The sequence below is a fragment of the Aplysia californica genome, unplaced genomic scaffold (genome assembly GCF_000002075.1).
Source record: "Aplysia californica isolate F4 #8 unplaced genomic scaffold, AplCal3.0 scaffold00586, whole genome shotgun sequence".
In the NCBI taxonomy this organism is placed as follows: domain Eukaryota; kingdom Metazoa; phylum Mollusca; class Gastropoda; order Aplysiida; family Aplysiidae; genus Aplysia; species Aplysia californica.
The window spans coordinates 488,629-502,232 of record NW_004797856.1 but is presented as its reverse complement, the minus strand read 5'-3'; the positions used below and the strand labels follow the sequence as shown (position 1 = coordinate 502,232).

The 13,604-nt window shown below is 45.3% G+C and overlaps 1 protein-coding gene across 1 annotated transcript; it reads left to right on the top strand.

Moving 5' to 3' along the window:
* The first annotated feature begins 385 nt into the window (after positions 1-385).
* LOC101849562 lies at positions 386-11,478 on the top strand. Its single transcript, XM_005107216.3, has 3 exons — positions 386-564; positions 3,474-6,972; positions 9,998-11,478. Exons 2-3 carry the CDS (start codon positions 3,513-3,515, stop codon positions 11,134-11,136), a joined length of 4,599 nt encoding a protein of 1,532 aa, XP_005107273.1. The 5' UTR covers positions 386-564; positions 3,474-3,512; the 3' UTR covers positions 11,137-11,478.
* Positions 11,479-13,604: the final 2,126 nt, after the last annotated feature.

Sequence of the window (13,604 nt, the reverse complement as noted above, 5' to 3'; positions counted from 1 at the left end):
TAACCCTATCCGTACGCCCTGGGGTCATTTTGTTCCCCCGTCATTGTATTCTTCAGATTTTAGAATATTTTAATGCGAAGATCTCTTTGAAACGTTCAGTATTTCTCAAAAAAATCATTTTGACAGACGGCTAATGCTATGCAAAGCGTACAGATCGGATTAACGAGTAAATTTCCTCTTTGGAAAGAGGTGGCACAGAGTCCCCCCTGTCGCATGGATACGATAGTTAAACACGGCGTACGTACAGGGTTAAAAGCGACCAATTAATTATCTGGCAAAGAGATAAATGCCCGCTTCGCGTATAAGGAGTTAACTCACCCTCGCGAGAGAGTACTCACCAAACTCCGTGAAAACGACGACACTTGAGTTTCAAACGAGAGCGCTGTCTTTTCCAGCTCGGTTTGAGAATTAGTTGATCTAGCTTTTTGCGTGAGTTGAGATCCAAATGAGAGCAGGGAAGGACTCCGCATACAAAGACATCGGAAACCGCCATATTGTTGTTTCTCAAAGTTGGCAGCTGGATCAAGAACATTCATTATTGTATAAAGACAAGTCTTACAAGAAGTAAGTGATAGATCTAGTAAATGTTGTACATATTGTGAACGATAAATGTTTTCCACAATCAACAAGATCAATTTGGAGACCGCAATGGAAAATTATCAAAGTCTCGAAGTTCCAACAAATTATTCAGTTGTCTTCAGTGTGTTCACTAGATTTAGTACCACAGTATTCCCTCATCAACTGTCGAAACGAACATCAGAATCTGTCCTAAGTTTGATCTAGATCTAGATCTGCCTACCTTTTAAACGAGGGCACTGTAGAAAACAATCTCAAAGTGACGTGAATTGAAATGGTATATTATTGGCGCGCTTTGCAACACTGCACGGTCATATAAAAGACGGGACTTAAGTTTTTAACTTAACAATTATTAACATGCATCTTCGTTAGGACCGAGTTTGTTCGAAGCTTTATAAATGCGATTTTTACTCTTACTAAGTAGAATCTAGATCTAGATATTGATTGTTCAATTGAAAAACGGATGTTATCACAAAACTGGAAATCGTGAGACTAGAAATTTAAAAAACTTGCACACTCGATCTCCTTTCTTTTCCATTGAGCTTTTCAACTAGATACTAGATCTAGATTTAGATTTAGATCTAGTTGTCTTTGTTTCTATCAGTCTGGGTGCGTCTCGCCTCACCTCGCCTCGCCTCGCCTCGCCTCGAGCAGGGCAGGGCAGATGGTGACACCATTGAGTACTCAAGCAGAATGAAGAGACAGTACATAAAATAAACTTCCAAATTCGGAAACTAGATCTAGCGTCTTTTTTTTTCTCCGAGCGACAAAGAACTTCGCCTATCCTTTACATACCAGATGACGGGGTACAATTGTTGTAACATTAAAATTTACAGAGGTGCAGAAAAATATGGGGTTTTCTCTCCCATTGACACTATATTCTAGATCTAGTTCTACATACGGAAGGACTTCCGTAAGGAGCGACCACCCCAAAAAACACAATAAAGACTTAACCCTAACCCTAACCCTACCCCAAACCTAAATCCTACCCCTACATTTACCCCTGCCCCTACCCATGCCCCAACCTCTATGTTCTACTAGTACTGTCTGTGGTCGCTCGTTACGAAAGCCCTCCCCTATATAGCCTACATTTATTATCATTGCCTGTTGACTTTGAAAGTCTTCGATTGTATACATTTAATATCATTGCCTGTTGACTTTGAAAGTCTTCGATTGTATACATTTAATATCATTGCTTGTTGACTTTGAAAGTCTTTGATTGTATATATTTTATATCGTTGCCTGTTGTGAAAGTCTTTGATTGTATACATTAAGATCATTGCTTGTTGACTTTGAAAGTCTTTGATTATATAAGATAACATACTTTATTGTTCCAAAGGGGTATACATTTAATATCATTGCCTGTTGAATTTGAAAGTCTTTGGTTGAAACTTCAGTGCTCCTATAGCACAGTTGGCACATGCTGGAACAATGCGAGAAGTTTCTGGTTCGAATCCCCAGCAGGACATTCTTTCATGTAAATTTGTTCTTAGGTTTTCAGGGCTCTCAAATGGTCGCTTTTAAGGACAGGCGGGCTAACCCAGATTTCGGGGATTCCCAGAAATCTTGACCTACACCAAAAGGGGGCATTGCCCTACCTATAGGGGTTTGGTTTCACTGGTTATAGAGAAAACTCTCCTTGTCTTTTGAAGAAACTGAACTAGCGGCAAAAACTTTACCTTCGATTTTCTCAAAACAGCATTTTTCGGGATAGCCCCCTTGTGCTTAAAAGCGACCAACTATCCCTGCCTTTCTGCAGGGACGTGATGTCCTCTCAGCTCGGCTAGCCCTGACTGGTAGGATCGAAGCCCGCCTCCATAAGGATCTGAGTTGTGTCGACGGGGTTGTAGATTTTTAAAGGGAAGGACTTCCGTAACGACCGACCACTCCAAAAAACACAATAAAGAAGGGACCTAACCCTAACACTCCTCCTACCTCTACCCCCAACCCTAACCTTGACCAAACCCCTAACCCGGTTAGGGGTAGAGTTAGGGGTAGGGGTAGGGGCAGGGGTACAGGTAGGGGTAAGGTTAGGGTTAGGCTAGGGTTAGGGTATACCCGCTAAAAATATCCCCTCTTTTGTGTGTTGTTGGTAGGCCGGCCCTCTGCGGAACTCCTTCCAATGGGGGTGTAGATTTTTAAAGACTCTAGCCCCATTTGTCTAGGTTTTATTGGAGATGTGCATTAACGTCAGAGCATTCCATCCCTTTTAGATGATTGTACAGTGTTGGAAGGTGCGTGATTGGCGTGTGCTCTAGTGTGGTTTTATTCCTTCTTTCCTATCAAACATATATCGTCCTTATCTCTCCTTCCTTTTTGTGTATGTTACTCTCTTGTAACATATCTATTCTTGGGCACTTACATGACCTTATTGTGTTGTAAGTGCCGAAAAATTCTTATTAAAACTAAAACAGTGTTCATAGGCGCGTTCCTACCAATTGAAAATGTTTGGCGTGTTCGCGCGCTCATGTGACCTTATGAAGTTTCGAGCGCTGTAAAACACTTACCCGTGGGTGGTTGGCGAATGCTCTGGTGTGGTTTGCTTCATCTTTCCAATCAATAATCTATCGTCCTTATCTCCCCTTTTTCTTTTATATGTTTGTTACTTTCTTGTAACACCTCTTATCTTCTGGCGCTCATATGACCTTATTCAGTTGTGAGCACCGTAACACTCTTATTAAAACTAAGTGTTGGTAGGGGCACTCCTACCAGTTGAAAATGTGTGCTGTGTCCGCGCGCTCATATGACCTTATGCAGTCGCGAGCGCCACAAAAACGCTTATCAAAACAAACAAACAAACAATTTTTTTATAAATTAAAAAAATATATATTATATAAAACAATATCTATATATATACCATCCCGTAACTGACTCTCAACTTGATATCTTTTCCTCAGCATTCCCTGCCGAGCACCGCCGGGCACATTGTGCTCGCTATGGACCGAGTCCTGTACGAAGTGGCAGTACTGACGGCCTACACGAGACGAGCTCCGAACACAGACCCCACGACCACGGGGCTAGCTCACCATGGCCAAAACCCCAGCTCGCTCCCAGCCTACAGAATCCCACAAGAAAGCCAAGCCGAGATTTATCCGCCGTCTCATAAAGTATGTCCTTCAGTTTTTGAAACAGAGTCATCGTCGGCTTTTCTGTCAAATTACGGCTTTTTAAAGAAGAATGGGTACCTGTTTGATAATATATTTCAACAGCAGAATGGGTATGATAACATCACTCAGCAGCAGCAGCAGCCGCGGTTCAAAGGTCGAGATTACTCCTTGTCTAGCGTTGATGAATCAGCATTTGTTGTAGAGAGACCCTCACAGAATGCGGAACTGTGCTCCAGTATCAGCGAATATCTGTCTGCACAGGACAGCTGTCTCTACAACGACGTGTTCGTCCAGTCTGCATCAAGTGGAGAGGATACTGACAGATTCCAGCCTCCAATGTCGAAGACAACAACACACCTCACTGCTGCTTCAACAAACCTCACTGCTGCTTCAACAAACCTCACTGATTCAACACACCTCACTGATTCAACACACCTCACTGATTCAACACACCTCACTGATTCAACACACCTCACTTATTCAACACACCTCAATGCTTCAACGCATCACAATGCTTCAACACACCACAATGCTTCAACAGACTTCCTCAAAGACTTCCCCGCTCTTGTAGCTTCCTCCGACAAAGAAGGCGTCTCCAAAGCAGACCTGTCAGCTCCTGTAGATCCCTCCTCGAACACAGACTTTTTCAACAAAGTAGACTCCTCCTCTAAATTAGACGTCTCCCCTGCAGTAGACTTCCTCACTACAACGGACCTCTCCGCTCATGTAAAACTTCCCACATCGCCAGAAGTGTCCGTTGAGGAAGGTAGACAACAAGACGACGACTCAGAATCCGAGACTTCGTCGTCTGCTTGTACAGAACAGGATTCAGACACACCGGGGGCTGGGAAGGATAACAGCGTCAAAGTTAGGAAGTCATTTGCCGGCATCTTAGCTCAGAAAATTCAAGAGGCGAAAAATACTCGCTTTGACGACAGGAGTTCCGATGACCGTAAGTCCTTGACCCTGTGCGAAGTCACAGGTGTAACAAACCAGGCCAGTGACGTAGAGTCGGAGGATTATTTCTCAGCCACGAGCCAGCAGCTGGAGCAGACCAGCGAGACGAGCAGCGGGGAAACCAGCAGCAACAGCAGCTGTCCTTCATCTAGGTCGTGCAGCCAGTCAGACGACTCGGAGAGCGTGAGCCACGGCTCAGAGGACAACTTCGCAGATGTGGAGTCCCTGGAGACGTCCCAACCGTTCTCCCTGCGCCGGAAGAAGCAGCTGCGTCTGAAGACGTTCCCGACCCCACTGCAAACGATCTTCAGTCCCGTCGGTCGCCCCGCCCAGAAGTCTGTGTCTGTGTCTGTGTCTGCATCTATGAGCGCGGAGGAATCCTCGGTTGCGTCGAGAGAGGATGAGAGCTATCTCGGTAATGGAGGAGAGAGCAGCTCCCAGGGTCTCGGCGATCCGGAGACCAGGGACGACAAGAACAGCAACAGTGACAGTGGCGCCGCCTCCTGCAGCGGCGATCAAGACACGTCATCGCTACCATCCACGAGATTCTCTGACGATGGAAACGTTATGGAGACGTCCAATTTGAACCCGCTTTGCAGACCGTTCGTCCCACGGGCGCTACAAGAACAACAGGCGTCCCTCCTCCGTCTGAGAAGTTTCGGCGGACCTGAGGAGTATGCCGTCGGGAAAAGCTCACCCACGGGACTCTACGAAGACTCACCAAGCACATTCGAGGTGACCTATAACGACAGCGGGTTCGTGAATCTGACAGGATTCACCTCAGGCGACCAAAACTCTGTGTGGGTCAGCGGCCACCATCAGCAAGCCCTCAATGAGAGCTTGTTCTACTCTGGACACAACACCACTTTTGACCAATCACACGTTGAAGCCAGCATCCCGGCAACTGATTTTGAACACAATCTGCCTCTCGTCGGAGGTGTGAGCCAACAAGAAAGTCAGCTGTTCACCGACTTGTCCCCTTATGAATGCAACGTAAACCACAGAGACGACTTTCGCCCTGTACAGCAGTTTTCCCCCAGCGATCTGCCTGTGGCGTGCCAAGGAGCGGCGACCTGGAACACGATAGTGTCAGTGTCACACAGGGTCGTGAGACTCTGTGTCACCAAATCTACCAGCAGCGTCAACGATGAACTTTCCAACAAAAAAGCTACGAAAGATTATCCAGGCTTTAACTATCATCTATTCGATGAAGAAAAAGACAAAGAAGAAAAAGAAGAAGAATTCCAGCATTACGGGACGGGGTTCGCTCATTTCATTGGTCCAGAGTTTGTCGAGATCAGGACGCATCTAAAAGTGATCTCTTCGCCGGAAGAAGCCGGAAAGACCCGAGTGACGTTCAGCTTGGACGTGTCACACGACGGTAAACGACCGGCCGAGTTTGAGTGTGTGGGTCTGGGGGACGGGTTCCGCAGCAACATCTTCTCACAGAGCTGTGTCTTCACATGCAAAACACCACCAAGTCTTCTCCAGTTTTCGAACATGTTCACCGACATTCCCATTTACCGCCGATCGAGCAGTTTCTGCGACTCTTCTTATTTCTCCGACTCTAGCCCGGAGTCAAGCATGAGCCTAGAACACATTCACTCGACGAGCGTAGCTGTAAAAACAGCGCTATGTGAATGTGAGCCTGACTCTTGTGTCAAAGATGCTTTCACATTCCGCTCAACACAGCAGGAAATCAATGTACACGAGCTTCCTGAACTCACAAAATTAAATGATTCAGTAGACCGAACGGAAGAACTGGACAGGTTTTGGACTAGCGGCGCGTCAGATGAGGACCAGAGGACAGAAGAAGACCAGAGGACAGAAGAAGACGGCCTAGGGTTCCCAAAAATCGATCATTTCCTCGACGATTCTGATTCCTCTCAAGAGAGCAACCATTTCCTCAATGTCCCTGCTGATGATGCTGAATCGGGAGACGATGATGCTGCGGTGACCACGCCCGATAAAGATCAGGACATTGAGCCGATGGAGGAAGACATTTCTGAGTACAGGTCATTTCTATCACCAGAGGACAATCCATTTGAATACTGTGGAATAGATCAGAAATTCGTCAGACAGGCGTTTGAATCCGTAAGCTCGTTTGAATACAAGTCTCCCTCAGATTCACAAGAACGTTCATCGGAGTCCGCTGTTTTAAGTACACCTGCTTGTACGACCAGCCGGCTTATACAGGACATAGTGGACTGCCCGTCGCCTCTGAGGATAATGGAACGGAGGACGTTGGAGACTGATAAAAAGTCTTGCCCGTACATGGGGCAGAACCTGTTCGGATCTGCAGGCGAGTACAGCTGCTTCTCGTCTCACGCCGGTAGGTCGTTTAGTTTTAGTTTTAGTAAGAGTTTTACGGCACTTGCAACACAATAAGGTCATGTAAGTGCCGAAGATTAAAGGTGTGACAAGAGAGTAACAAACACAAAAATGGAGGGGAGATGATAATAAAGACGATATATGTTTGATAGGAAAGAAGAAGCAAACCACAGCAGAGCACCACCCGCCACCCTCCCACGGTAGGTCGTTTGTTGGAATATTGTACTTCGTACGCGTCGGTGTGGGTGGTTGGCGGGTGCTCTGGTGTGGTTAGCTTCTTCTTTCCTATCAAATATCTGTCGCCCTAATCTCCCCTTCTTTTTTATGCTTGTTACTCTCTTGTAACACCTAATTTTCGTGTTCTCATATGACCATATGCTGTTGCCAGGGCCGTAAAACCTCTACTAAAAAAAATACGCGTCGGTTGCCTAGTGGTTAGGCTCTCACACTCGCTACTGTCGGGTCGTGGGTTCGAATCCCGTCAGGGGCCCGACGTTGTGTCTCTGGGGAAACTGCTTTAGATGAATTTTCCTCACTTCACCTGGATTTGTTTGTGTGTGGGCGAGTACAGCTGCTTCTCGTCTCACGCCGGTACGTCGTTTGTTGGAATATTTGGTCGCTTTTAAGCACAAGGGGGCTATCCCGAAAAATGCTGTTTTGAGAAAATCAAGGTAAAGATTTTGCCCCTCGTTCAGTTTCTTTAAAAGACAAGGAGTGTTTTCTCTATAACTAAACACAATATACGCACGAATAAAACCAAACTTTTCTTACTGGTAGAGCAATGCCCACTCTTGGTGTAAGATAAGATTTCTGGAAACCCCCGAAATCTGGGTTAGCCTGCTTGTCCTTAAAAGCGATTATTTGTGCCGCGACGCGGTGGAATCAGACGCTCGTCAATTTTTGGGCACGTGGAGTTACTGGTACTTCCTTATATCTTGTTCTCTTACTTTCGATGAAAGAAAAGCCCATTTACCTTGAAGACAAGTCGAGATATTTGCAAGTTAAGGGGGTGGGGAGGGGGGGGGTCGCCCGGACATCAGAGGTAAAGTTAGCGAGAAAATAGCCTTCGAAGCTGGGTTATTTGATAATAATAATAATAAATGTGAGGCAGCGTGGTGGAATCAGGCCCTCGTCAAAATAATCAAAGTGAAGAAACTTGCATTTTTCTGCAGGTTTGTGAATTTTTATCAAATTTTAGTTTTTGGGCTCAAAACCTTTAATGCCCATTAAAGAACTCATTTCTGTGTGGATTTGTTTAAAGAACGTTGATTAAAGGCACACAAAAAATGTCAATTTTCAGCTACCATAGACTTTTAATCTATGGAAATAACTAATCTTTGGCAGCCATTTTCTCACTTTTACCTCTGAAAACAGGTGACCCCCATCTCCTTCTTTCAAAGATATCTCGACTGGTGTTCAAAATAAATTGATGTTGTTTTCTTTCAAATAAAGACAAGTGAACAAGCTTTAAGGTGATACCAATAACTCTATGTGCCCAAAAATTGACGAGAGCCTGATTCCACTACGCTGCCTCACAAATGACATTTATAAAGCGCTCAACCCCGATTAAAGTACTCAGGCTCTGGGCGCTTTACAATACAGCACAACGCACAAGAGTAACGTAAAATGTTGTGTTCTGACTAAAAGAAAATCACTCCAAATATTCATCTTATTCATTTAAAAACAGAAACGACTTCAGCTGACATTTCAATGAATCAAAAAAAATTACACACCCTGAGAGTCTGTTGAGCCTGGCAGTTTACAGTTATGTACTTTTAATCAGTTTTTCAGTCCAAAGCACACGGAAATGGGTTCTTAACTGGACTGGACAGAAAATATGTTGAGCCAAAAAATGTCGATGAAATATTTCCGAACTCTCAGAAAAAGTCAGTTTCTTCATTTTCATGATTTTGACGAGAGCGCCTGATTTCACCTCACAGCCTCACATTTCACTTCATACGCGTCGGTGGCCTCCAGGTTAGGCTCTCAGACTCGCAACCGTCAGGCCGTGGGTTCGAATCCCGTCAGGGGCCCGAAGTTGTGTCCCTGGTAAACCTACTTTACATGAATTTTCCATACCTCACCCTGGTGGGAATGGGTACCCGGCTATAGGCAACGAACGATGTTGGTCACGTGCAATCCGCAAAGTGCGCTGTTTGCTTCCTGGGGAGCCAAGAATGTCTGTGGGTGTTCCCAGTAGGGTCTGCTGGAGTCGGCGGTCTAGTAGGTAGGCTACCGGACTCGTAGTCGTGAGGTTGCGGGTTCGGGGGTTCGAGCTGCGGGCCTGAGGTTGTGTCCTTGGGAAAGGCACTTTACACGAATGTTCCCCACTTCACCCAGGTGGGAATGGGTACCCAGCTATAGACAGTGGAAGATCTTGTTAGTTTGTTAGTGTTTGAGCGTTTAACCAGCTGCTTGTACTGTATGCTTCCCGGGAAGCTGAGAATGTTTCTGAGTGTTCTATGGTCTGCTGGGGTAATAATATAGTGTAAAGCGCATAGAGCTTGCTTTCGAGTGGGGACATGCGCTATACAAATGCTATTTATTATTTATAATAGTTGTGAAGCGCTTAGAGCTTGCTAAAGAGCGTGGATATGCTCTATAGATATTCATTTTTAAAATAACTTTTGTTGTTGATTTTGTTGGTGTTGGTGCTGTTGCTGTTGTTGGTGCTGTTCCTGCTGCTGCAGCTGCTGCTGCTGTTGTTGTTGTCGTTGTCGTTGTCGTTGTCGTTGTCGTTGTCGTTGTCGTTGTCGTTGTCGTTGTCGTTGTCGTTATTGTTGCTGTTGTCGTTGTCGTTGTCGTTGTCGTTATTGTTGCTGTTGTTGTTGCTGTTGTCGTTGTCGTTGTCGTTGTCGTTGTCGTTATTGTTGCTGTTGTTGTTGTCGGCGTCGTCGTCGTCGTCGTTGTTGTCGCTGTCGCTGTCGCTGTCGCTGTCGCTGTCGCTGCTGCTGTTGCTGTTGCTGCTGCTCTCATAAAGGCATGTACGTTCTGATACCATTTCACTATTTTCACCCTCCCCACAGGGAATTTTCTCAGCGGAATCCTGCCCCTAGTCCAGCCCAAGACATGCCACAACCTGTCGCCCTTCGCTCAACTGCCAGGCTACGGGGGCTGGGAGTACGAGGGTCTGCTCTATGCTCAGGCTCACCACAGAGAGGACTTCGCCAGCTGGTACAAGTCTACGTCATGCGGAAGTGACGTCACGGACACGAAGAACGCAGATTATACTTCTATGGCGACATCTATGGCGGAGCCGAAGGGTGTCGAGGAGAGCCAGTCGACTTTATCTCGTAGTCATAGCGAGACGGAGATGGAGGATGGAAGTAACGATGTATTTTTAAATTCTGACTTGTCTCTATCGCCTCAAAATTGCCCGCTGGAGGGAAATTTGCAGAGTATCTGTGAGAACAGAGACGAGATGTCCCAACAATGTTCCAGTGACGAGTTATTGTTCGACTGCAACGCCCCATTGGGAGGTGACAAAACGGGAAGTTCTGAAACAACGCTTGGTTTGCCTACCACGGGAAGTTCTGAAACAGCGCTCGGTTTGCCTACCACGAGAAGTTCTGAAACAGCGCTCGGTATGCCTACCACGGGAAGGGCTCTGCCTTCCACAGGAGCGACTCTGCCTGCCACCACAGGAGGGAAGAGAACTGAGGGTGTAAAGAGCTTTCTTTCAGTTGGCACAGAAGACGCCCTGGACTCGTGGGACACAGACCTCCTCAATCTGGACGAGAATTTGAATCCCCTTCCTCCGTTTGGGTACTTGGAGGAAGTCGTGGACAGACTGGTGGCAGAAGACAACGATGATGGCGGCGCAGGAGCGAAAAGCGAGAAACGCTGTCCGTGTTGCACGAAGTCTCCGAAAATGGACACCCACGCCATTATCGTCTCCTTCCCACACGGAGGCCACAAAGTCGTCTCTTCTGGAAGATTCTCCGCCCACAGACACACGGGCGGTGAGCTGTACGACGCGCCAACGTGCATGGGCTCGTGCGGTGCACCAATCATAGCCCTCCGCGAGGGGGGCGTGGCCTACGTCACTAATGTGTTGCATGCTGGGACCGGCAGTGTTAATGGCGTACCTTCCGGGATGGGCGTGGCTTACTTCGATGACTGTCATTCATCAAGGGTGCAGACAAAAAATATATGCAAGCTGTAATAATAATTAATATAGTACCGTGCATGATGTTTCTTTGTTGTCCATTATTACAAAAGCAGCATTGAAATGGCGAGAACATTTCCGAATATCAGCTGATCTTTTTATATTGTATATGACTAGAATCTTTCTACAGCATTGTAGCTTTTAAAAAACTGATTTAGAATGTCAGTGAATTTATTTTTAACTAGAAATATTATTTACGACTAATAATTAATCTAAGATACTAAATCTAGAATCTATACATTGTATGAAAATCTGAATTTCTTTAAAACATACTGTTTTAAATTGCTAACTTTTATTATTGAAAAATTTTTATTGTTGAAATAAAAGATATTACAATTATAAAGTGTGCGTGTCTCGTATGTGGAAAGTTCGTGTGGGGTATCCTCATAATGACACTTAGCCAGCGTCCAAGTTCCATTGGGTTTGTTTTTGTTTTGTTTTTTTGTTTTTTTGTTTGTTAGTTTGGGTGTTTTGTTGTTGTTGGGTTTTTTGTGTTGTTGTTGTTTTTTTTTTTTTTTGGGGGGGGGGGGGGAGCGACGAGAGCCTTTTGTAGGTTTTTCTTTACTTTCCCTTTGTTTGTCCGTTTTACCTTAATTTTTTCTCCCCTCCCCCCCCCCCCCCCCCCCCCCCCCCACTCCCCCCCCCCCCCCCGGGGGGGGGGGGGGGGGCGGTGCTACTGACTGAAGTGCCATTAGGCCATTCCCAAAGGGGGGACATTACCATGTTCTTATGCACAGTAGAATTGTAAATGGGCTGATTCATAAATGTTATGCTCATAACTGTTCCGGAATTGCAAAAGGGAACTGTTGCTTTTTTTTTCTTTCCTTATCCTTGCTATCGCCATTTTTCCTCTACTTCTTTTGTATGTTTGTCACTCTTTTAGGGACCCGCTATTTCGGGGGTGTCTTGATAGCACTTTGTGCTGTCGAAGCTAGAGAGGTGAGCCAAGAAAGCCTGATTCCCTGCAAAGACTTCTCTGTTGACATCCATCCCTTGGCGCTTTTATATCCTTATGCAGTTGCGAGTGCCGTGCCTGTAAATACTCTACTAAAACAAAACTTACTGTGCTCTCCTTACTCCAAACAAACAACAACCAGCAAACAGAAAAACAAACAAAAATAAACCCCCTATGAAAACCCCAGAGATGCACTGTGGGTGGTTGGCGGGTGCTCTGGTGTGGTTTGCTCCTTCCCTCCTATCAAACATCTATCGTCCTTATATCTCCACTCCTTCTTTTTTTGTTTGTTACTCTCTTGTAACACCTCTAATCTTCTGGCGCTCATATGACCGTATGCAGTTGCGAGCGCCGTAAAACCTCTACTAAAACTAAAACAACACTTGAAGAGGCTCGACTCTTGTTCCAACTTGGTATTGTTTGGGATGAAGTCAACGCCCTTAGGAATTGTCCGCACTTTTTGAAGAGAAAATTAAACGTCGCAAAGCTTAAAATTCTGAGTGGTAAAACAAAGAACACATTTGTTTCCAATTTTAAAAAGAGATACCTATGTGTTTTTACGCGCCCATCGACACAATTAAGACATTTAATAGGTGGTTGGTGGGTGCTCTGGTGTGGATTGCTTCTTCTTTCCTATCAGACATCTATCTTATCTCCCCTCCTTCTTTTTTGTGTTTGTTACTCTCTTGTAACACCTCTAATCTTCGGCACTTATATGACCTTATTGTGTTGCAAGTGTCGTAAAACACTAACTAAAACGTTTTTTTTTTTTTTACAGTTCTGAGGGGTGAAACAAAGAACAAATTTGTTCCAATTTTAATAAAGAGCTACCTATGTGTTTTTACGCCTCCATTGACACAATTAAGATAATTTAGACTGTGGGCTCCTACCCTGCCTGTCAGGGACAACCTGGGCTGAAAAAGATGCTTGATAAACATTTCCCCTGAAAGGAAACTCAGGTCTCATGCCCTCGACAGCTAAGTGCCTAAACGCTACACCATACAGGTCGGTATTTTGTATCTCTAAATAGGTCGCTTTTACTGACAAGTGGGCTAACCAAGATTTCGGGGGTTTCCAGAAATCATGACCTACTCTAAAAGTGGAGTATATTTGTTTGGTTATAGTCAAAACTCTCCTTGTATTTTGAAGAAACTGAACAAGGGGCAAAAACTTTATCTTCGATTTTCTCAAAACATCTTTTTCCGGGATAGCCCCCATGTGCTTAAAAGCGACCAATTATTTTCTTTGCAGAACTATCCTTGCTTATATTTTTTTGTTGATAAAATACGTCTCCTAAAATGACATCAGTCAATATACGGATCATCATCATCCTCTTCCTCATCCTCCTCCTCCTCCTGCTCCTCATTATCATAAATCCTCATCATCATCATCGTCATCATACTTACTTCAAAGCAGAAACAACACCGCCGCCACTACCCGACCCACCAGTGATAGAGTTCAATTACGCTAGAGGGCAGGGGTGAGGATAGGGAGGGAGATGGTGGGGGTT